Consider the following 23,114-nt stretch of genomic DNA (forward strand, 5'->3'; position numbering starts at 1 on the left):
GTTTTTAAACTGCTTTTAACAAGGCTCCGCTCAGCCTCATTCTGTTAATAGTTATTTAACTATTAACTGTTCATCACAAAACTCTGCGATTTCTCCCGACTTTGACTTTAGATTGCCGTTACAAAACCTAATATCTTCCCATTACCAAAAAAAATAATATACGCGAACAGTGCAGGCTTTTTAAAACAATCCCTTACGAAAAAGGTCCCGTACAATTTTCACGGCTCATTTCAACAATACGGGCCAACCCAAACATATACAAGGCGGGCTTAAAGATGATCCTGACGCTTTTTGGCGCCAAATCTCTTCCTGGCGGAGGTGGGGCCTAGTGACGTCACGCCAGAGTACGTGCTCCGGCGTCTTAAGTGATTGGTTACGTTTTCCTGGCCCCACCTAACCCCCCGCCGGTTTGGCCTGTTACGGGTGGGGAATGGAGGGGGTAAATCTTGCGAGAAAAGCGAGAAGATGAAGTCCCTGCAGGTTTGAGGGTGGTGGTGAGGGGGAAGGTCGTCTCCGCCACGCCCGTTGAGCCTCGGAAAGGAACGGCAGGACTCGCCGCTTCACTCCGGTTCGTGAGAGGGATGGAGGCTTGATGGCGGGGTCGTTGGGGGAGCTGTGGCGGGCTGGCGGTGCTTCTTCTGAATCCTCCTATCTCTGCTCGGAGCATCCGCTTTCGCCTTTCCCAACCTGCTTGCCTGGTTGATGTGCTGTGGCCTCGGAATACCCGTCATTCCGGCCAGTCTCTTAGGCTACTACCGGCATCCGGAGGGCACCAAGACGTGCCAGCCCACACCCACGCTTCACCCCGCTTTCCGTCCACTCGGCCCGGTCAACCCTGGGCCTGGCCGAGGAAAAAGGGGGATTTCTGAAGTGACAAAATTGGGTTTTTTAGCCTTCCTCAGGCTTGAATGAGGGCCCTGTTACGCGGCGTAAACAAACCTTCACGGTCCGTGAGGAAAGTGGCACTAGGGCAGATCCGGTCGGGCCCATCCATCTTCGACCCGTTTTCCCTTCTTTTGCTTTTCATATTAACTCGGGGAACAATATAGCTGCCTCTGCTTCACGTCCAGAAACAACAACCAGCCTCTCAAGGCTCCACTCAGCTTCATTCTGTTTCTGATAGAGTTTGTTTGTTTGTTTGTTTATTATTTTTTCAAATCTAATCCTAGTCCCAAAGGTGCCTTTTTTTCCCTTTCCAAAAGGCAACATGAGTTGTTTTTCCTTGAAGACATTTCACTTCACATCCAAGAAAAGCTGCTTCGCTCAGTTCCAAAATGAAGAAGTTTGTTGGATGAGAAGCCTAAACATCTTCAAGGAAAAACAGTTGACTTTTTTTTTTGGGGGGGGGGGAATCAAGGCAAACCAAGTTCTAGGTCCACAAAAAAACATGTACAGAGTGCTGTGCCATTTAACTGGGGGGGGGGGGAGACACTTCACAGCTGTCAGACTACAACTTTTTGGAGAGTGCTTTTCTTGGCATCTCTGGCAAAGTGTGATGGGTGGATATTGGAAAGGATTTTGGGAGTGAGAACACCTTTGTTATAATTTGTTCTTTCAAGCAGAAAATAACAGCATGTTGATAATATGATTGCGTTTCCTCCCCCCCCCCTACACTGATGTATCAGAGTCTACTTACTTATCTAGCTAATGTTATTTGAATAATAGATTTCTATTACTGTATATTTTTCATTCAGGAACTCAAAGCCACACAGTGCTTTCTCCTATTTTTTAACACCAATGTAGGATGGGTTGATAGAGACAGAACCAAAGTTACTCAATGAGTTTCTGTGACTAATGGTGGACTAGAACCCAGGTCTTAATGGTCCTAGTTCAACAGTACAGTTGATAAACTCTTATGAAAGGATCTGATTTTTAAAAAAAACTATTTACATAGTTTTTAGATTTATGTCCCATCTTTTGTTCAGGAGTTCAGCATGACATACATATTGCTGTGTTCTTCCATTTTTTTCCCCTATACCAATCCTGTGACAAGTCGGTTCACCTAAGAGACAGTGACTAGCCCAAAGTTAAACCAGTGAGCTTCTGTAGTTGCCTTTCATATAAAAGGATAGACAGTTTGCAGGTTGTGTGCAGCCCCTATGATGGATATAAGCCAATAGTGTGACATTGCTGTCAAAAAAGTGGAAGTTTAAGGCAACATCAGTAGAAAAACAGTTTCTGAAACAGAGGAAGTGATTGTTTCACTCTGTTTTTCATTGATTCTTGAGTGCTGTGCTCAATTCTGGATGTCATATCATTAAAAAAATTAAGATAAATAGAACAGATGCAGGGATAGAAAACAAATATAAATGAGGGAAACTAAATCATGAGAGATTTTAAAAAATGGGCATTTTAGTTTTGAGAAAGGATATCTACAGAAAATTATAGCACACATCAAATTTGAGTCATACAGAAAATGCTATGACATGACGCATTCTCTATCAAACATAGAATAATGGTTCCAAATGATGTCAGATTCCAGTTAAAAGTTAAGGAAAACTTCATGATGGAAAAAGCAGAAATGGTTCCAATCATGGAATCAATTACCCAGGAAGTGGTTTGCTCTCTTTCAGTTTAAATCTGTTGAGGATAGTTCATTTTTTGGTTTCCAGCACTGCATCTGGCTTAGATATGATGGCCAAAGCAAGGTTTTATTTTACAATTCTCTAATGGTTGAATTGCCAGCAAATTATTCTTCCTTTCTAAATCTGGGGGAAAAAAAACATTAGATAGCTTGATGTTGCCAAATGGCAATATTTTCTGAAAAATCAAGATTCATGGAAAGGAGATGGAAGTTCTCCCCTTACACATTTGTTATTTAAAGTGTGGGATAGAGATATGTGAATGTGTATAGATATTCTCTTTCATGCTGGACCAGGCTGTCTATGTCTGATATAAAATGTTTCTCTTGTTTAGACTGATGTCCTAATTTTTTTCTATCAAACTTAGATGGGGTATACTTAGGAAGTGATTATAATGGGAACAGAGGAGGATGAAGATGGAACGACACTTTCTAATCTACATGGCAGTAAGTAAATCTGATTATTTTACTTTTTGGAGACATTAGAAAAATGCTCTAACTATGGTATTATCTAGAAAATAGACAATGGTGGAAAAAGTCATATAACATGTTTCAAAAAGTTCTATTCAAGTAGATTCTTGTATATGTCTATTTCAGGAGCTATTCCTTACAATCATAACCTCCCTTCATGCACTTTTGAAGGAGCCCAAGAAAAAGGAGTTTGCTGATAAGTTCTACAATATGTTATTTTAATATTTTTTTCTTCAGAAGCAAAATTGTGCTGATGAGCATATATGACTTCTTGATTATAATAATATAAATAATGATTGATATCGTTCCAGCAATTCTTTTAGAAATAGGCTATTATAACTATCAATTAAATGATAGAAGGTAGGCATTAACATTTCTGAAATGTGATGTTATATTATGTAGTTAATGTCACATCATTTATGACACAATAATATTTGACCAATTATAGGTAATCCTTTCGTTACGACTGTAATTTAGCCCTACAATAATGGTTATAAGTTGCAACAGTGGTGAAGCAGATCATTACTTGATCAGATTCTATTATGCCAATTTTTGCAACTATCATAAGTTGAGAACTATATTGTACATTTTATTTTATAAAACCAAGCTGATAAATATGCAATTTGAACAGAGATGCGAGTCAAATGGTACATTTCAGAATTCATACTGGTACTCGGGAGCTAGCAATAAAGAGCAATGCAATGCTTGGATAAATAAGTTGATACTATTGCAGATAAAAAATAATAAACAGCAACTACTGTAAATTCTAGGTATCATGACATATTTATATTAACCCTTAGTTTAAATCTTTTTTATTTTCCTCTACCTATTACCTTGTAATAGATTTCTTCTCATTTGTTTATTAACTATGAATTTGGAAAGCACCTGTACAATGTTTTGATTAATGGACCTGTCAAATCTCAGACTCCTTCTGACTTTGCATGCTTCAAATCCCCAAAATTCCCCTATTTGACAGTTATTTTTACTCTACAAGATAAAATATACAGATATGTCTTTCATTGGGATTAATAATCAGGAACATGCGTAGTTTAAAGTATAGAAAGCTTCTTTTTCTTATGTGTCTTATATTCCCTTTTAAATTGGTGCCAATAAGTGAATTGAACTGATCAGGAATTTAATTATTAATCATATTTTTGACCCTCTTCTGACCAAACAAGCCATAGTGATTCACAGTAACAATCAAAACATCAGTAAAATCATAGTTACAAAAACATAATAAAACCACATACAATATGAAATCAGTAAAGAGATTGAAGCACATCAGTTTCTGTTTCAGGATGTTTGGATACAACCTCTTCAACCTAATGATAAGTTGGTTGGATAAAATGTTTTTTTGTTGTATTGTAGATTTATTGTTTGTAAAGCAATCTTTATCTCTTGTATATTACAGTTATTGTAATACATGAACAGCTAACATCTTTTGTGCGATGTTCTTTCTATTTACAGTTTCTAATGAAGGGGGAGATGGCGACGAGAGTTCTGTGGATATTTATGATGACTTAGACAGCACTCCAGTTGTTTCTAGTATGTTATTTGCCTTGCTATGAAGTTTCTTTTTTATTTTATTCAATTGAATTGTACGATACAGATACTTTTTTCTCCCCGCACCCAGACAAGCTTAGTAAAAATGATGAAAACCTGGTGAAACAAGGTTTCATAAGCTTGGTATCAGCTCTAATAATTGATTTCCCCAGGCTGTTATTGCTAGGGAATTTCAACTTTTCTTGGGTGTGTCTTAGCTCAGAATTCATTCCTGTCAAGACAACTTTGATTTCTGCCAAATCATAGGTCCTGCTCATGGAATGGAAATGGATGTGTAACACAGTGAATCTATTATTTAAGTGTATGTTAAATGTTATCTGGTAAGGGAGACATTATCAGCAAGTCCTTGTACTGACATGTTACTTTTGGATAGCACCACCAACTTCTGTATTAGAAAGACTTACATTGTCCACCCCACATGTTTTATGAATCTGTCTGATTTTCAGAAGCGGCTTGGTGAATTTCCCAGATTTATCAGGCAGTTTGATCAGGCCTCTGATATACAGATGCTGTAAAAGCAGTACTAGGATTACCTCACCCTGTTATTACTCCTGGGATTCTCTTTGCTTTAGTGATAAGTTCCAGAACATGAAACGAAGAGACAAGATGGTAGTGAAAAACAAAGAGCAACTATTATAAAATATGGATATGAGCCCAAATTAGGCTATGTACCATGACAGTAAGATCAATGGAATGTTGTTAAATTTCTCATACTGCATCCATAAAATGCCATTCAGTTGTACTATTTAAAGTGACCAGAATCTTTGGTGGAATCTTAAAGAGGAGAAACCCTTAATAGATCGTTAAGATAATTTGATACATATTCATTAGATAAAATCATACATATTCATTTAGAATTAGATGCTGCCTAGGCAGAGATCAGTCACTGGCAATTTACTCAACTATAAAAAGAAGCAAAAATGCCGCCCATCTCAATAAAAATAGTTTTAGCTTTCATCTAACAAGTGAGTTCTTATCTGGTCTATCTAGTGGGTTTTAAATATATGTTGAAGTTTCAAAATGCTGTTAATAACCTATTACATATTGCCACCTATGGCTGAATAGGAAATACAATGGAAACTTGAGGGGAGGAAAAGGGGAGGAAAAGGCTAAGATTTAAAACCAGCAAGACACAGTGACTATTGATTCAGAACTTTCCATTCCCAGAATAATTTCATCTTTAACTCCAGGTGGGATTGCTCCACTCATCTGTGCATGTGCCTGCTCACTTCCAGATACGTTCCCCTTGGTAGAGTGGACCGCCTGTCAACATCTGACACAGCGTGCTGTTCAAAGGGGCCACAATGCGCTGTTTCGGAGTTGCCGCACACATGTAGGGGGGTGCATGGGGCCACTGATGGGTGTTGAGTGATGGGACTCATGCTGGGACAGGAGCCAGGAAGGCCAGCCAGCTGCAGTCAGTTCAGAAGGCATCCAGGCCTGTAGAGTACTTGCTGGAGCCAGGCCAAAGAGACCCATTCTACTCACAGTGTGGCCTCTTGTTTTGCTGGCTTGGTTTGGAACTGTGACAGCCTGTTAATGCAGTCATTGTAATACCTTTGTATAAAGCTAAGTTGGCCACTAGTCTCTTTCCACATGTATTCAAAGTGCTTATTATTTATAAAGCCTTATAAAGTTTGACTTCTGGTTGCCTTTGAGAGTGTCTACGTACAGAAGGAATCAGTCGACAGGATAGGTTGAAAACTCCTACTCTTTAGGAAATGGGTAAATTAGGGGCTTAGACATTTCTGTTATGGCCCCACCCACTTTAATATTCTCCTGTCTGAAGTAATGATTACTACTTTCTTATTAATACTCAGAATGGCATTTAAAACATACCTTTTCTGCAAAGCATTTGGAGACAAATATATGTTTTATCCAAACTGTTTTGTTACATTCTTGTTAAAACAGTTTTAAAAACTTTTTGTAAATATCATTTTGCTTATTATTTGATATACCTATATTTTTATTGTACTGGTAGTAAGAAATTTAAGAATATAGCACTGAAGCAGAATACAAATTTTATTAAGTAAGTAAGTATTTCAGTACAGATTTGAACTTAAATCTCATCATAATGCAGTAGATTAGAAGTGGTTTTCCATCCAAAGGTGTATACATATTGTATATGTTAATATTTAAGATTTGGCTTTCATATGTAACAAAGAGTAAACAAAATATAAATAATTTTATTTGGCTAAAGCTAGGATTCTGAAACTATGCCTAGTTTCATGTGTGAAATAGTTTCAGGATTCTAAAACTGAAACCTAGTTTCATGTGCAAAATTGGTTTTGGAGATGTGGGGTATTTTGTGTACTGGCTTGTAGTGCTTCTTTGTCTCCACACAATGAATCCCCTTTGAAACTGAGGAAACATTCAAAACCAGTTTAATGACTTGAATGAGTCTCTTTATGATGGTCTTTGCTCAGCATACACAACTATAAAACAGGAGGAATTATATAAAAACGAAGCTATACCTAGAAAATACAAAGAGAGTAATTTATGAAACTGAATAGAGGTAATACCTCTGTTAGGTATTATGATACTATGCATTGTCAGTGATGAAGATGTATAACTGTCCTTTATATTCCTGAGGCTTTCATGGAACAACTACAATATTTGGAATGTTGTGGATGATATAGAAACCCATTTTGTTGAGGTTGCAGTGTAGGGCTGGGACTGAACAAGTGTATGGAGCCATACGTTTGAAGATGTGAAGCTTCTCATATGATTTCGAGAGAGTGCACTAGTTAACCATTGCTACCAGCTTAATAAAGTCTGGTAGTCTTCTTTCAAAGAAAACAAAGGATTCTTTCTTTTTTTTAAAACTACTTTTCATCTCTCTTGCTTTAGGCAATTGTGCTTCAAAAGTGCCGATCAAAAGTAATTTAAACCTATTCGATGAAATCCTGATTGAAGAAGAAACAGCCAAGGAAGCCACTTTCAATGAAGTATGTACTTTACATTGATAACACATCAGGGAAATAAATTGCAGTTAGGTAACTGTAATAACTAACATTTAGTTATATTTGTGCTTATATTAATATGTATACAGTAATTGAAATGATAAATTTCAAAATTCTCTGATTTTAAAATTTACTTTATGCAATTAAAAGGAAGTTTCAGTTTGGATTCTAAGGAGAAGGAGCTTGATTTGTAATTTATTAATAATAAATTTTAATGTTATCAAAAACTGAAGTATAATTAAACATTGTAACTGGAGTTTGATTTATTTTGCTTTACAGATAGTTCCATTTGTCCATGTTGCAGCTAAAATGAATGGGATATATACTTAATATGTATGTGTTTAGTAGGGGATGAAAACACTTCCTTATAACTCAGAAAATATTTGTATTATTTAGTATTTGCTGTATCCAAAGTATGTGTTTTAATATAAATGAGAAATCTTTGTCTTGACAGTTGCAGGCTGAACATGAGAAATGTAAGCAACAACTTCAAGAGTTGACGAAGAAGTTTCAGGAAATAGAAAAACAGGTGATAAAGCAATAAGTATTAGGATCCAAGACATACATACAGATAGCAGAAAGTGCAAATGGGAAGAGATTACTGCATAAAAGTGGTTGTATTTTTGAAAATAGTAGTAATAATTTAATAGTTATTATAAAGCAGTTACCCTTGAAAACTAACCTAACATGTTAACATATTCTGGTCAGTGATATTTATTTTCAGGAAAGTATCAGTAAGATTAATGGCTTAATATGCAATCCTTTATGCACTTAACTACGAAGCATTATGTTAAATATGTTTTGAATATAACATATTTTTTTAGCTTATTACAACTGAAAATGTAATAAACTTAAATGCCAATTTCTTAAACTTTATCATGTTTTTGTTCATATATTCAATTCCTTATTTATAATATGTTAAATGTCTGTGTTCTTTCTGACTTAGAACTCTCTTCTACAAAGTGAAAATCTGTCCCTTAAAAAAAATATTTCAGCACTTATCAAAACAGCTAGAGTGGAAATAAACCGCAAGGATGAAGAAATTGGTAATCTGCAGCGAAGGTATGAAAAGTTAACCTACACGTTGTTTTTGAAAGATTTTAATGATGAAAAAAGTAAAGAAAAAAGGGAAATCTTAACTTAAAATAGAAGTGTTGTTTCCAAACATTTTCAATCCCAGGTGAAAGTTTGCTATCTTAAAGACAAATGTATGCTCTTAGCATTTATGTATGTATATTTCATGAGATAATTTTTTAGGATAAAAGCCAAACTTAATTTTATGCAGAGAAAACCCATTGAAATAAATTAATTGTAAATGTATAACATGACTTCTAGTGGCATACTGTTTCAGTCTTGTCAGCAATGTAGCAGTTTTCTGTTGCTTCTTGGCATTTCTTTTTTTTTTATTGCTTCCCAGCTTAGCTTGTAATTCTTATACTCCTTGGAGATCCCTCATCCATGTATTAAGCAGACTCTGTTCTTAATTTCCAAAGTCAAACATGAAGGTTAGTTGCTGCTACTTACTAAGACAACCTAGTCATAACTAGCATCAGACTTTTATTTTTCATTTCTGCTATAAATATATAATTAAGTTTCATTCATTATTATTCAAAATATCGATAATTTTTGGGGAGTGTTTATATGTTTATCTGCAACAATTAACAACAGCACTTAGACTTATATACTGCTTCACAGTGCTTTACAGCCCTCTGTAAGCAATTTACAATGTCAGTATATTGCCCCCAACAATCTCGGTCCTCATTTTACCAACCTCAGAAGGATGGAAGATTGGGTCAACCTTGAGCCAATGAGAATTGAACTCCCGGCAGTCAGCAGAATTAGCTTGCAAAACTGCATTCTAACCATTGCACCACCATGGCTCCTTAATTCATCAAATAATTGATTGCTTTCCTAGCTTTCCTAGCTTTCACATGTCCCTGGGTATTTAATCAAAATCCCAATTTGGAACATAATGGTTTGTTGTTCCTTGGTTTGCGTCTCCAGTTGCATGAAAAGAAGAGTTAATGAGATACATGTATTGGCCTACATGTTTACATAGTACAGAGTTCAGCATTCTTGACTATTCAAATGTGGGTAATAACTGGTAATAACTATTGAATCTGATAACTAGCCTTAATGGTTACAAAATGAAATCAAAATTAAATATTACATATAAAAATATATCAATATCATTGATATAATGATCTCAGTAATATCAAAATTAGAATATTATTTAAAAAGAATTCAATTTGTAAACATTTCATATTTTTATTGATTGTGCTTGAGAGTACATTGTCTTTTTGTCAGTCTAATCTTCTATTGTACTCAGATTTTGGATAGTTATTGTATAATGTAGCATATTAAAATAGTGTTTTTATTAACAGGTTAACAGAAGCTCCAGTTCATCACAATACCTACAGTAAAATATATACAAGGAACTTTGAAGGATCAAAACAAAAAAATAAATCCAGTGATTTCTTCCCAGAAAATAATTCAAAAACTGATCCTAAAAATAAACAGGACATGCCCAGAGATATATCTCATAACAGTCCATCTTGGGATACAGGAAATAAGAAAGTTCATTTGGAAAAAAAAGATACTTCTTACATATTTCAATCTCATCCTGAGCAGCTTCACAAAGACGGCACTCCCACAAAGCTGTCAAAAGTTGATAGCTCCTGTGATAGAGAAAAGGAGAAAAGGGAGATAAAAAATAACGAACATTACAATAAGGATAATGATTGCAGACACAAAACAAAAACACAGAAAAATGTTGGAAGTGTTGTAGATTGCATACTGGATACTCTTGGAAAACCACAAGTTAACCCAGAAAAACTAGTCAGAAATGGACTGTGGAAAGATAGAAAGGATTTAAATATCAAAAGCAGTTGGTGTGCTGGAAGCAAAACTGATAATATCTCTTCTAAGGAAAAACAATCGGTTCCTAGGGATAAATTAATGCTTAAAACTGAACACATTAATGAAGATAGGATTGAAAAATTACAAATTATAAACCAGAAAGACTTTAAAAAAGAGAACAAAGAGGAAAGCAGTAGTAAGAAACACAGACAACCTGATAAATATATAGAAGAGCAAAGAATTGGTAAAGCTACTAATACCCCTGAAAATAATACACTTGTTAGAAATCCTAAAGAATTAAGTAAAGGTTACCTAGAAGACAAGATAAAACGTAATGATTGTTGGAAAACTAAAGGAACAGATGATCCTGGGCGCCAAGGAGGAAAATCAACATTGCCACATAGTTCTAATAGAGAGCGAAAACTTAGTAACTCAAACAAAGATAGCAGAAAATATGAACCTGAACGCACCCATTCCAAATCAGACAAATATCGAACGGAAGCAAAAAGGAAAAGTGGAAGAGACAAACCTAGAGAAAGCAGAAATTCTCAAACTGAAAGACGAAATTCAAAAGAAACTCCCCCAAAGGCAGTAAAGGAAAACATTAAACTAAAAGACAATGCAAAAAAAGAGAAAAAGAAACCTTTTCCACCCAAAGAAATTGCCATGATAGTTGAGGCTGCAGACGAGCCTGTGCCCATTAAGGTGGAAAGAGATGAAGAGCAATCAAAAAGCAAAGACTTAAAATTGAGCTTCATGCAGAAGCTGAATTTAACACTCTCTCCTGCTAAGAAACAAATGGACAAATCCAAAATAGTAGTAGAGACTACTAACGAAGATGAGATGGAAATTCCAAGTCAGGAAATAATGTTAGTCCCAAATGAACCAATTAATACCACTAATGAAGTGAAAATGCCATTGGGACCAATTCATAATGATCCCCTTCAAACTAAATCAGAAAAAACTACATCTGTTTCTGAGATAAAAGCAAATCAGCAGAACGAGACTCCAGCAGAAATTTTAGATAGTAAGCCATGTAAAGCATTTCCACAAAATGTGACACTACAGCATGAAATTGTTGGTAATGAGAAACTCTTTCTGCTGACTGAGACAGAGATGCAAGATTCTGAGGAAGCATGTGTGGCCCCAAGCCCAAAAAATCCCATGGAGCCAGAGGCGCTGTTAAATTCTTTTCATAACCTGGAGACTGGGAGTTCTTTAGATTCTGATACATTTAGAGTAGTAGATGAAGTTAATGGGACTGATTCAGAGTCCTCCATGGCAAAAGAAGAATCCAGTAATTGTGCAGATAAAAAGATCTTGGAGTACACTGAAAATGAAAGCCTACCTCTTCCCAAGACTAGTACAGAAGATGATAAAATACTGTGTGTGAATAATTCAATAACTGACCCCAAAGCTGAAGATTTGAATCCAAGCTCTCCCAAGCATGGAAGCCAAATGGAGTCATTATACAATAAAGGATTAAATGCTGTGTCTCAGACAAGAGACTCAAATCCAGTTTCAGTTGATGATGATAACTCAATACTGAGCATTGATCTAAATCACATGAGGTACATCCCGAAAGCAATCAGCCCTCTTAACAGTCCAATACGACCCTTGGGTAAAATTTTCAGAATGGAAACCTCTTACAAAGTGACAAATTATAATGCAGGTATATTTTTAATATTTTTGTTGTACTTGTTACAAAAATGTTGTCCTTTTCTGGTTGGATTGAATGCCTTTGGAGGAAATATTTTTATGCCAAAACCAAAAAACTTCATGGTAGATTGCAAGGTACAGCAGTAGCAAATTCATTGCTCCTTCCCTTTACTTCCTGCTGGTTGAAAGTTTGGACAAGAGCCATGAGTTTAAGGCTCAGGGAAGAATTGTACTTCCTTTCTTCCCCACTGTTTAATATAATAATTCCTCATCCATTCAAATCACAGTTTATCCCAGACCTTCATAATATAATTTGGTCAAGTCTCCAATAGATTACCGATTATAGTTTTACTCTTATTTGCAATACTGATTTTTTAGGATTTGTTCAAAATCTATTTTGGTGATCCAGATGTGAAATAACTAACATGTTTTTAATAAGCTATGAGGCACATAGGAGAAAGTCATCATAAGGATAAATAATCTGATTTCCAACTTTTCAGAAGCTTGGTCAGGAAATTAGAATAATAATTATGTGTGTGTGTTTGTGTGTGTGTGTGTGTGTATATTTATATTTAGTGTCACAACCCCTGGTATGCCCCAATTATGGGAGGAAGCTAACTGCTTCCATTATCTGTCTATCGGCTTGTCACGACAGAAACCCAATATTTTTACTGTTGCCTTTGTGTTGTATTTGTGCTGATAAATAAATAAAGGGAGACTAGTATAGATCTATTTCAAGCTATTTAGCTCTCATCAGCTAGCCATACCCTTATTGGGATTTGAGATGCCTAAGATGTAATACAGCACAGGTTCGAATCCCAGTAAGGGTATGGCTAGCTGATGAGAGCTAAATAGCTTGAAATAGACCTATACTAGTCTCCCTTTATTTATTTATCAGCACAAATACAACACACACACACACACACAAACACATACACATACACATACACTGACATTAAAAACATGGCTTTATTTTTAACTCTTCAAAAGCTAATTACAAAGGTTTGTTTATTTTTAGATAAAAAAGCAGTTTAGCTGAAGTGGAGGAAAGTCACATTATTACCTTCAGTTTATGCAACATTTTCCATTGAGGTTTGGTAGGGAGATGCTAGTTTCAATTTTTTTTAAAATCTCAGAAGCCTTAATGGATGGCTATTAGCAAATACTGGGTCTGAGAATGAATAAATAGTGCACTAACTACAATAACGTGTGTTGATCCTAAGCATATTATTTTAATTCTAAATCTGATTTCCAGCAAAATTAAATTGCAGATACTTCAATATAATTTGAATCTGATCCCAAGTTAGTTGGCAGCTATTGTAGTACATTCCTATACAGTAAGTTTACCATATTTGGTCAGGAGAAATCTGGTTGACTAGTTGAGATACAGAAAAAAACTTGCTTTTATCTGATGATCATACAGATTTTTACAGCCAAAGATTTTTGCAACCATATCCTACTAAATATGCTAATGCTTAGGTGCCTATATTTTAAGGACAAAATTGACGTATCTTAATTTTATTTCTGCATAAATAAGGTATGCACAGTTACAATGAAAATCCATTTAACATAATGTTTAACTTTAAACCTCATATTCTGAGGTTGATCTTCTGGATTCACATACAGTAGATTGTATACATTATTGCTTAAGATTTTTAGTGACAGTTTGTTAAAATGTGGAGTGCAACTTCAAACTTATCATCAGTTGGTTCCTACAACAGTGTTCCTTAAAGTGCTTGTAGCCTATGTTGCATTTCTAATATTTGGTGTGAAGTACTTTTCATGAAAGCATTTATTTTTCAGTTCTAAAGTTTATTTTATTTTCACCCAGTTCTTCTTCCAAAAAACTCAGAATGCATCTGTAATCACTCTTGAAGTTTGTCATGCTAACAATTCTGCAAAATAGATGCAGTGAAGGGAAAATGTGTCTAGGACAGTAATGCATTCAGCTTTATGGCTGGTAGGAATTTGTACAGAATATGAATGCTTTTGATAATCTATTATATTAATCATGCCACATGTATTTTGAAAGCTACCTTTTTAAAATATAAAATACAAAAATTATTAGCAATTACAAGTGGAAATATTTAGTCGTGAAATAAATAGTAATTGAATGATACTGTAAAACAGTTTGTTTTGACACTTCCTTTTTGGAGTGATATTTTTCACTTACTGATTGTTTTGTTGGTTGCAGATTTTGCTCCAGATAGTGCAGTGGATTATCTGGGAAGCAACAATTCAAGTGAACTCAACAAAGAAAATCAAAAGCCACTTTGCAGTGATCACAAAATCTTAGAAGAGTCTCAGCTAAACATATCTCCAGATGAATTAGAAGAAGGAGAAATTGTAAGTGATGCTGATGATGAACCCAAAATAGAAAAAAACTCTGAAAGTAAAAAGTTGAAAAGAAAAATTTCTCCTGAGAGATCTAATACATCTAAGAATACATACAACTACAAAGTCAAATCTGTATCTTCCAATGAGTGTCCTGGAAAATTGGCTTCTGGGAAAAAAAGTAAAGAAAAGCCTAAAGATGGAACAATAATATTCTCAAAGGAAATGAAGAAAAATAAAATTGTGAGTATTGATTGTCTTGAAAAAATAGTTCAAATTACTTCTGAGCCTTCTACTTTACATGAGTTTATGCAGATGCTGAAAGCTGTAAGAAAACAAGTACGAAAAAACTATATGAAATTTAAGATACAGTTTCCAATACAGCAGTTTCATAAAATAATAGATTCATCAGTTCTGAATTTTACATCTTTAATAAAATATATTGACTTCTCTAAAATGTGCAAATCAAATGAGGCCATAAAGATAAATCTCTGTGAAGTTATTGAATCTGAACTCAATCAGATTAAAAAGAATACTGCAATTGAGTATCTATTCGAAAAACAACAATCAGATATGAAGAAAAAATTGTGGAAACTTGTGGACGAACAGCTGGATTATCTATTTGATAAAATAAAAGAAATCCTTCTAAAGTTGTGCAATTTAATAAGTTTGGGAACTGAGAATGATCATGGTAAACGTAAAAGAAAGAAAGGAAGCTCAAAATGCCTTGACAATAAAATTGATAGACAGAAATCAAAGAAACCAAGCTTAAATGCTAAAGTGAAAAGGTCTGAAGAACATGTCCTTCCAAAACCAGTAGTAGGTAGCCAACTGTTTAAGACAGATCGCCAGGAAATAAATAAAATAGCTCGCCACAAAAATACAGTTACAAAATACAAACATTCCCATACAGATAGCACAAGACTGTCTCTCCCTGAAGTTGCACATTTTAAGCAGAATTCCACAGAGGATACTGCTTTGAAAACTGGAAAATATGAAAAGGAAGGATTAGATATGATTGGAGATCCTCAAAAATCTGATATCAGCTGTGGACCTCTCACAGAACAACAAATGTCTGGGCTAACATTCAATTTAGTTAATGATGCTCAAATGGGTGAAATGTTTAAAAGTTTATTACAAGGCTCTGGCCTTTCAGAGAAGAACATTGACTTCATTGATGAGAATCAGTGGGAATTCAGAACACCAGAAAAGCAAATGCCAGAAGGTCAGAACGATAGAAATAATCCTGTATATGAGACTGAAGAAACATCCTCAAGGGATATCCAGGTAGAATCGAGAGTACTTGATGGTATTAAATGGCCCATAGTTTCACCTGAAAGAGATTCAACATTTTTAGCTAGATTGCAAATGCCCATTGATCCAAATATTCTAGATGAAAATTGTATGTTTGAAATTCCTACTAGTCCTATCTTGAAAAAAGGTGAGGTATGTGTTCTGGAAAAACAAAAATCTCTGGTTTCTTCTATTCTTTTGGAAGATCTAGCAGTATCATTGACTATTCCTTCTCCTTTGAAGTCAGATGCTCATCTTAGTTTCTTGAAACCTGATGTATTGGGATCAGTTCCTGAAGATGTTCTAAATGCACACTTCAGCGAAGATGCTCATCTAGAAGAGGAGGATGCATCTGAACAAGACATCCACTTAGCTTTGGAATCTGATAATTCAAGCAGTAAGTCAAGCTGTTCATCATGGGCAAATATCCCTGTTGCTCCCGGATTTCAATATTGTCCAAACCTTCCAATGCAAGCAGTAATAATGGAGAAATCAAACGATCACTTTATTGTTAAAATAAGGCGTGCTACATCATCTATGTCACCCACTGATCAGACAGCCATACCAGATGAACCATTAATCTCTGTTATTGAAAAAGGGAAGGATGAAAATATATATGAAAAAAATCTTGCTACTTTAACTTCCCAAAGTATCTCTTCAAGAGAGAGAGAAATATCTAAAGAAATTATAAATACTACTGACACTGAAAAAGAAAAGGATAACCGTATTATGAAAAAGCAGATTTCTCACTCATTGGAGCCTTTGAAAGAGACATCTGTCTGTCTTGCAATTGATTCAATTCCTGGTCTTTTTGAACCTCAACAAGACCTCCATCCTGATACTCCTGGTGATGTTATTAATACCATAGAATCCCTTCTTCATAAAAACAGAGAAGAACAATCTTGTGACATCAGTCTTGAAGTTCAGAGACCATTTTGTAATACAAACCAAACTCAAAACCCTCATTTAGTTGTTTCAAATCAGGCATCGCTTAATGATGCTGCCTCAGAAAAGCCGTCTGACTTGCAAGACCCTCCTGAAGAACTAAGGATATCTACAGTGCCTTTGGAAGAATCCTCAAATGAAATAAATCAAAATGCAGTTGCACCTGAGGTTTTTAAGCTTCCTCAGATAATCCCCATGAAAGTGTTCCAAGAAAAAGATCTACCTTGTGCAAAAACAAAAGATTTCCCAATTAGATCAATAGCAAGTCCACCTGTGGAACAACTACCATCTCAGAATCATTTTGATACACATATTGGCTTGACTGATGTGATTCCTATGGAAAATAAACTGAATCCAACAGATCCCACAGAACAGTCTGCTTTAAATTATAAAGTGAGAAGTTTATGTAAAGATCAAGAGAAACATAAAGCAGATAGTCACTGTGAAGTAGCTGATATATCAAAGACTGAAGTTGAAGAAAATGTAAATCAGCCAGACACGTCTACAGGAGATGGCAATTTTGAAAAAAATACTACCTTTAATATTGATGGTCAAAGATGTCCAATTAAACTTAGCAAAGAAAAGAAGAAAAGGAAAAAGGAAACAGAAGAAGCATCTAATGCAAAAAAGCAAAGAAAGGAAAATAATGAATCGGATTTTAAAAAAACAGGTAAAAATAGCAAAAACGCTAAAGACAGAACTTCTGTAGCCTCAAGCTTATCTAGTACAAAGCCAGCATCAACTAGAGACCAAGATCTATTATCCTCAACATCATCTACGTCACCATCAAATCTATGTGCCAAAAATATCATTAAGAAGAAAGGAGAAGTTGTTATTTCTTGGACAAGGTAAGAATACTGAAAATGGACCGGAATTTTGAATACATTAAAAGATCAATAGATTGAGATTATATTTTATTTTCTAACATACCACATCATGGGCATTAGAGCTGCTTATTCCTAATTAAAGGATTTTGGAATGCCGCATAAGAATGTAGCTATGTTGCATATCTCATTAAACATTATGGCATTTCTTAGTAATGAGTTAGCCTCGCTAACATTAGCTGCAAGCTCAACTTCTTTAATCTTTGTTCTGGCAGAGGTAGAGTAAGTGTGCAGTCTTCCATGACTTGCTATAAAAATTGTAGCATAAGCTGAGAGAGGAGAATTTAAAAGCTACTCTGAGCATAGGGTACAAAATTGAATAATAGGCTTCTGTAGTTTGTGAATTATATCGTGTGTATCTATAATAGCTAGTGTTTGTCTGCAAATGTCAGCAATTGAGCATGGTAAAACAAGTCATCAAAGAATTTGCAACATTTATGGTTCTTGCTTCAAAATACACTCTTGAATCAAGTCACAATGAAAACAAATGCTGAAGGGGTGGGTTTTTTTAAAACCATCCAAATGAATAAATGAAAAAGCCTTTGTCTAACAAAAGTTAAAAATGGGTAAACCAAAGAATGGATCTTTGAGCAGAGGACTTTGGGAATCTTTTGGTCCCAGTCACTGAGTCTACATCTTAAAAGGCAAAGGCATTCCAAGAAAGGATTCAGCAAAATTATTATGACAAAATAAACAGTCTTAATCATGCACGACTTTCCCAGAATGTGGGCTGTTACAAATAGTCCTTGATTTATGACCATAATTGAGCCCACAGTTTCAGTCTTAAGGTGTAATGGCCACGAAGTGGGTCACCATGTGCCCAGATCCAATTTTATGACCTTTTTTGCAGTCATGGCATTGTGAAGCAAATACCATGGCTGTGAACCCATTGTTCACTTTGGTGGTTTTTGCTGGAAATGAAGTAAATGCCAGTTTCCTTAAAAACATAAATAGCAGTCACACGCACCCATAAATGTGGGCTGGTTGCACAAGTGCCTAAAATGTGGTCAGGTGTTTGTGTGGAGGGATGGCAGATGTTAGAACTTCAAAATCAGACCATAAGTCACAATTTTTGAGGTCCATCAAAACTGAACAATTGCTAAGCGAACAATTGCTAAGAATTACCTGTATCTGTGGTTGCTTTTTAAACAGAACCTACAAATTACTGTTCTGTAAATGGGTGGTAGAAACCTCTGACAGTTCTCTTGATTGCAAAATAAGTTATCAGTGGTTACTTTAAGAATTGAAGTAACTTACCTATGTAGCATGGACATTGTTGGATAGTAAATGGAAAATACCTGAAGAGAATAAGTGAAATAGAATGGGCACAGGAACATTAGTGAAATAAAGCAGCAAAAATTGATTGCTTAGGTATTAATTTATTAAGCACATTTATATAGCCACCCAACTCATACACAGTTACTCCTGGAAGCATAAGACAGATATAGAATAATAACAGAATAGATAATTTGTAGAAATATATTTTGTAAATATTGTGATTGAAAATGTTTTTCCTCTTCCTGGTTACAGCTTTTCTATTGTGTAGAAAAGCTCATAAGCAATCATTTTGCTTTATTAATTTAATGCAGTACAGTAACATCATTCATAATGGTGTTCTGAGTGGTCTGAGAATACATTATCTGGTGAAATGATCAGGTTTTCTTTTCAGAATCAGTTTTTGTATCCTTTGGCTATGAATCTCACCTCTTGTTTTTATTTTAAATCCTTAACATGGACAATATAATAGTAATTGGTTTATTATCAAATAAGTGGGTATTCAGTGACTAAAAATTCACTTTCTATGTTTCTTATAGAAATGATGACAGGGCGATCCTATTAGAATGTCAGAAAAAAGGACCTTCAGGAAAAACTTTCACTTCTGTTGCTGACCAGTTAAAGAAAACTCCAGCTCAGGTGCGTGTTTGGATAAGAATCTGTATTTAGTTGGTTTCACTCTGCATTTGTGTATTTCCCTTAATGAATAGAGAATGCCATATTCACCTAAAAGGAAAACTTTTCAAAAATTAAGACAAACTCTACCCCACTCCAAAGATTAGCCAGAAAAGTGGTTATAAACACAGGCAAAAATTATGCGTACTGCCCAACTTCTCTAATTCAGCAACTTCAGTTTAAACAAAAGTCAGTGCTCTGTCAGAGATAAAACTATTAAACTAACTTATTTCATGTTAGGGTTCTGGATTTTAGGGAAGAGTTCCTTGAAGAAGCAGCTATCTGTTTGCAAGAAAGAAAGAAAAATAGTAGAAGTCTTTATTCTAGTCTTCAAGACAAATGGAAATATGCAGTATTTTGGGTTGTGTGTCACCTCTTTTAGTGGGACTATGTTATGTAATAATGGCCTAGTTAATAGGATGAATGGCTGATGGAAGTTGACTCTAAATGTGTGGGTCTACATTTAAACAGATCTCACTCTTCAATGAATGAATTACAGAAACCTGGGATTTTTAATCACAATTTTCTTTCTCTATAACAAAATAACATTCTGCTAAAGCAAGAACTAGTAAGGACATACAAATAACCTAGAAATCTTTGATGAGGCAAGTAGATATTTCTGAGTCTGGTAGCATTTTTTTCTAATTGCTTTAATAATCAGAATTCTTATACCTGATTCATCTACTTGGTTCCATGTCCATACGAATGCGGGGGTGGCTTGAGATACTTATGAATTCCCTGGGAAGAATACCTACTCTGTAAATAGATTTTATATTCTCTCTCCACAGGTTGAAGAACGATTCAAGCAGTTAGTGAAGCTATTCAAGATGTCAATTGGCAGTTAATACTACAAATGAAGAAATCTATGCACATCTTTGCCCTGTGTGCATGTGAGAAAAGAGTGCTTGCTTTCCAATCCAAATAACAATTTGTTCCAATTTTACCCATAATTTAAATGTTTCATTTATTCTCATAGATCTTATGGGGCAACCCTGTTTTTTTAATTACATTAAGTAACTGGTAACTTGTTAAATCGGGTGTCAAACTCATGTCACGGTGTTGTCATGTGATGTATTGGGACTTCCCTCCTTCGCTAAACCAGGTGGGGGCAGGGCCAGCACATGACGCATCCAGGCTGCGGGTCACAAATTTGACACTTCTGTGTTAAATACAGAAAACAAATGGTAAAACTCTAGTGCACATTTTGGAATACAGAGGAAAAAGAAAGTAGTATGGCTTGAACTTCCTGAGCTGCTGTGAATTTTCTATGACTTCTACCCACTTCAGGTGCCAAAGATCATTTGCAAAATAAAGCATAGAACAAGGTGTTTTATTGCTTCTTCTTCCTCTGTGTTGTACTCAGAATCCTTTTTTTCATTAAATTTTTTGGTTAACACAAGACCAATTTTTAACATATGAGTCACTGTTCTGAGTTGAACAATCTGACTATCGTTTGTTGATCAGAAATAAAAGGAGTGTTTGTTAGCCCAAGACTCCAATAATCATGAGAAAACTTAAAAGGAGCATTGAGCATATACTTTCTTTTTTTTCTCTTTCATTAAGTGCAAATATGACTTAAAGTTTGTGGTATATTTGCCAAATCCTAATATGGCTTATTAGTTAGAATTTATGAGGAACTAGTGTATATTGTTTATTTTACAAATAAAACACCAGTATTAACAAGTTTCCTCTGCTTAAAGTGCTGTATTATTTTACAGACTAATATAACATTGTTTTTCATATCAAACTTTCATTTGTAAAGCAGATTTGCCACAAGTTAACAAAATATCATTTCTTTTAAATTATAACTCTGCAAAAATACTATTTTTAATAGAGTGTGCAATTTGCAATTTAACCCCATACTTTAATTAAGAACTTAATTAAGATTCAAATTAATGATAAACCAGTTAAATTGATCCTGTCCTGTCCTGATAAGACCTTATTTTGAAGGGCAAAGATTTTATTTCAGCATGGAAATATTTAAGAGGCAGCACTCACAAAATATCTCATTTTTTCAAAAACTTCTCAATATTAAAATTCATCGATTAAAACTGATTATATGACATACTGGCTTGAAAGAGGGGAGGGAGAGAGGGGAAGTGTAAAAATGTGCATGTTTGTAAATTGTAAGTTTTATATGTTACTTTCCTGTAAATAATGTATTGTACAGAATTCTATATTGTGTAAAATACTGTGTTCAAATACAATTCTTTACCTGTAAATTTTTGTTTACACAGAACAAATTTTATTTTGTATACATTAAATACTGCATTCTGTAATATGAATCTCAACCCTTGTAAAATGAATGTGTTTAATGTTAATTAAAGGTTGGTTTGGAGTATTTTATACCCTACTTTATAATCTTTTTGAATTGCTTATGGTTATTCAGTAGATAATAATTTGCTTTTCTGATAGCAAATAATCTTGATACTAAAGTGCAAAGCTCAATACTTCAGATATATTCCAGTGAGGTTAAGTTGTGGAGTTTAGTACATCAAAACATCCTGATTTAACAAGGGTTTTCCTTCAAGATTGCCTTCTCATCTTGGACCTTCTTCTCCAAGGACTTTTGCCTTTATATTTAATATTTACGTTTACTGTTAATGGATTTTATTAATATTGATATTGGTGATGAAATATTAATTAAAATGTAAATGTTAGTTATTAACACTTCCAGTACAGTGCAGTACAGATAGAAATTATTTACTGATAATGAACTATCATCCGATACTGAACTATTCTTCCTTGTGGTCCAAAATAGTCTTAATAATTGTATTCAGCCTCACAGTTCAGATGCATTAATTTGTCTTAATTGCAATTTTTCCAAAATTCTAGTTTTCACAGTTTTATGTTGGGGAAAACCATGGTGTTGACAATTATAGGAGAACATTTGATTTCATATAATTCAGAGATCAGCACAATTTCATTGAAGTACAAATAGTTTATTGATTGATTCTAGAGGTAAAAGACAAGCCAAAAGAGGGGAGGGGATAAACTCCCTCTTTATAGACTGACACAAATTATGATATACATTTAATTAGTGTAGCAAACAATTTGATTGAGTTTAAAACTTGGTAAGTCAGGATAACGGGGTGAATGCAATTGTTTACTTGTGCTAACAAAGGGATCTTAGCATATGTTTTTTTGAGATTTCCCCGAGTGTCCTTGCTTCTCAGCACTGCTACTTCCTGAATCAGCATTCCTTGTGTCTGTGTTTATTGCTGAGCAAGGACTCTAATTCCCTTTGGACAAGGGCATGTAAAGAGGGGATGAGTACCTTTGAAGTTGTATGTTATTTGCTTGTCCTAGTATCATTTTCTCCTTTAAATGAAAGTTCTTTGTGTCAAATTCTTGTACAGCTTAGCACTTTAGTTCCACTGAAAGATGTGGTTTTAAGTTTGATCCCCAAATTCTACTTCACAATACATTATTAGTATCCATCCATCCAACTCTATCTGTGCAGGGTGTACTAAAAATCCTTATAGACCAATAATTTACTCTATACCAATGCCTAACAAAGAAAAATGAAGGTGGGTTTCCAAGTTGAGTGATTTGTTCTAATGAGTTGCAGGAAACCTAACTGCTGATATGTCAACTATAGGAAGGATTGAT

General features: G+C 34.8%; 1 protein-coding gene across 1 annotated transcript; it reads left to right on the forward strand.

The window, feature by feature from the left end:
• Window positions 1–399: 399 nt before the first annotated feature.
• CASP8AP2 (caspase 8 associated protein 2) lies at window positions 400–21,848 on the forward strand. The gene is made up of 10 exons (XM_032216286.1): window positions 400–568; window positions 2,950–3,028; window positions 4,520–4,597; window positions 7,466–7,563; window positions 8,033–8,107; window positions 8,525–8,640; window positions 9,963–12,109; window positions 14,291–17,516; window positions 19,367–19,466; window positions 20,291–21,848. Exons 2-10 carry the CDS (start codon window positions 2,977–2,979, stop codon window positions 20,345–20,347), a joined length of 5,949 nt encoding a protein of 1,982 aa, XP_032072177.1. The 5' UTR covers window positions 400–568; window positions 2,950–2,976; the 3' UTR covers window positions 20,348–21,848.
• Window positions 21,849–23,114: the final 1,266 nt, after the last annotated feature.

The sequence above is a fragment of the Thamnophis elegans genome, chromosome 4, assembly GCF_009769535.1.
Source record: "Thamnophis elegans isolate rThaEle1 chromosome 4, rThaEle1.pri, whole genome shotgun sequence".
Classification (NCBI taxonomy): domain Eukaryota; kingdom Metazoa; phylum Chordata; class Lepidosauria; order Squamata; family Colubridae; genus Thamnophis; species Thamnophis elegans.

Excerpts from the sequence above, each read along its gene's own strand:
- CASP8AP2 (XM_032216286.1), top strand. The coding sequence starts at position 2,977 with ATGGGAACAGAGGAGGATGAAGATGGAACGACACTTTCTAATCTACAT. Across the intron at positions 4,598-7,465 it reads CAGCACTCCAGTTGTTTCTA|GCAATTGTGCTTCAAAAGTG; the intron begins GTATGTTATTTG and ends CTCTTGCTTTAG. Across the intron at positions 8,108-8,524 it reads TTCAGGAAATAGAAAAACAG|AACTCTCTTCTACAAAGTGA; the intron begins GTGATAAAGCAA and ends TTTCTGACTTAG.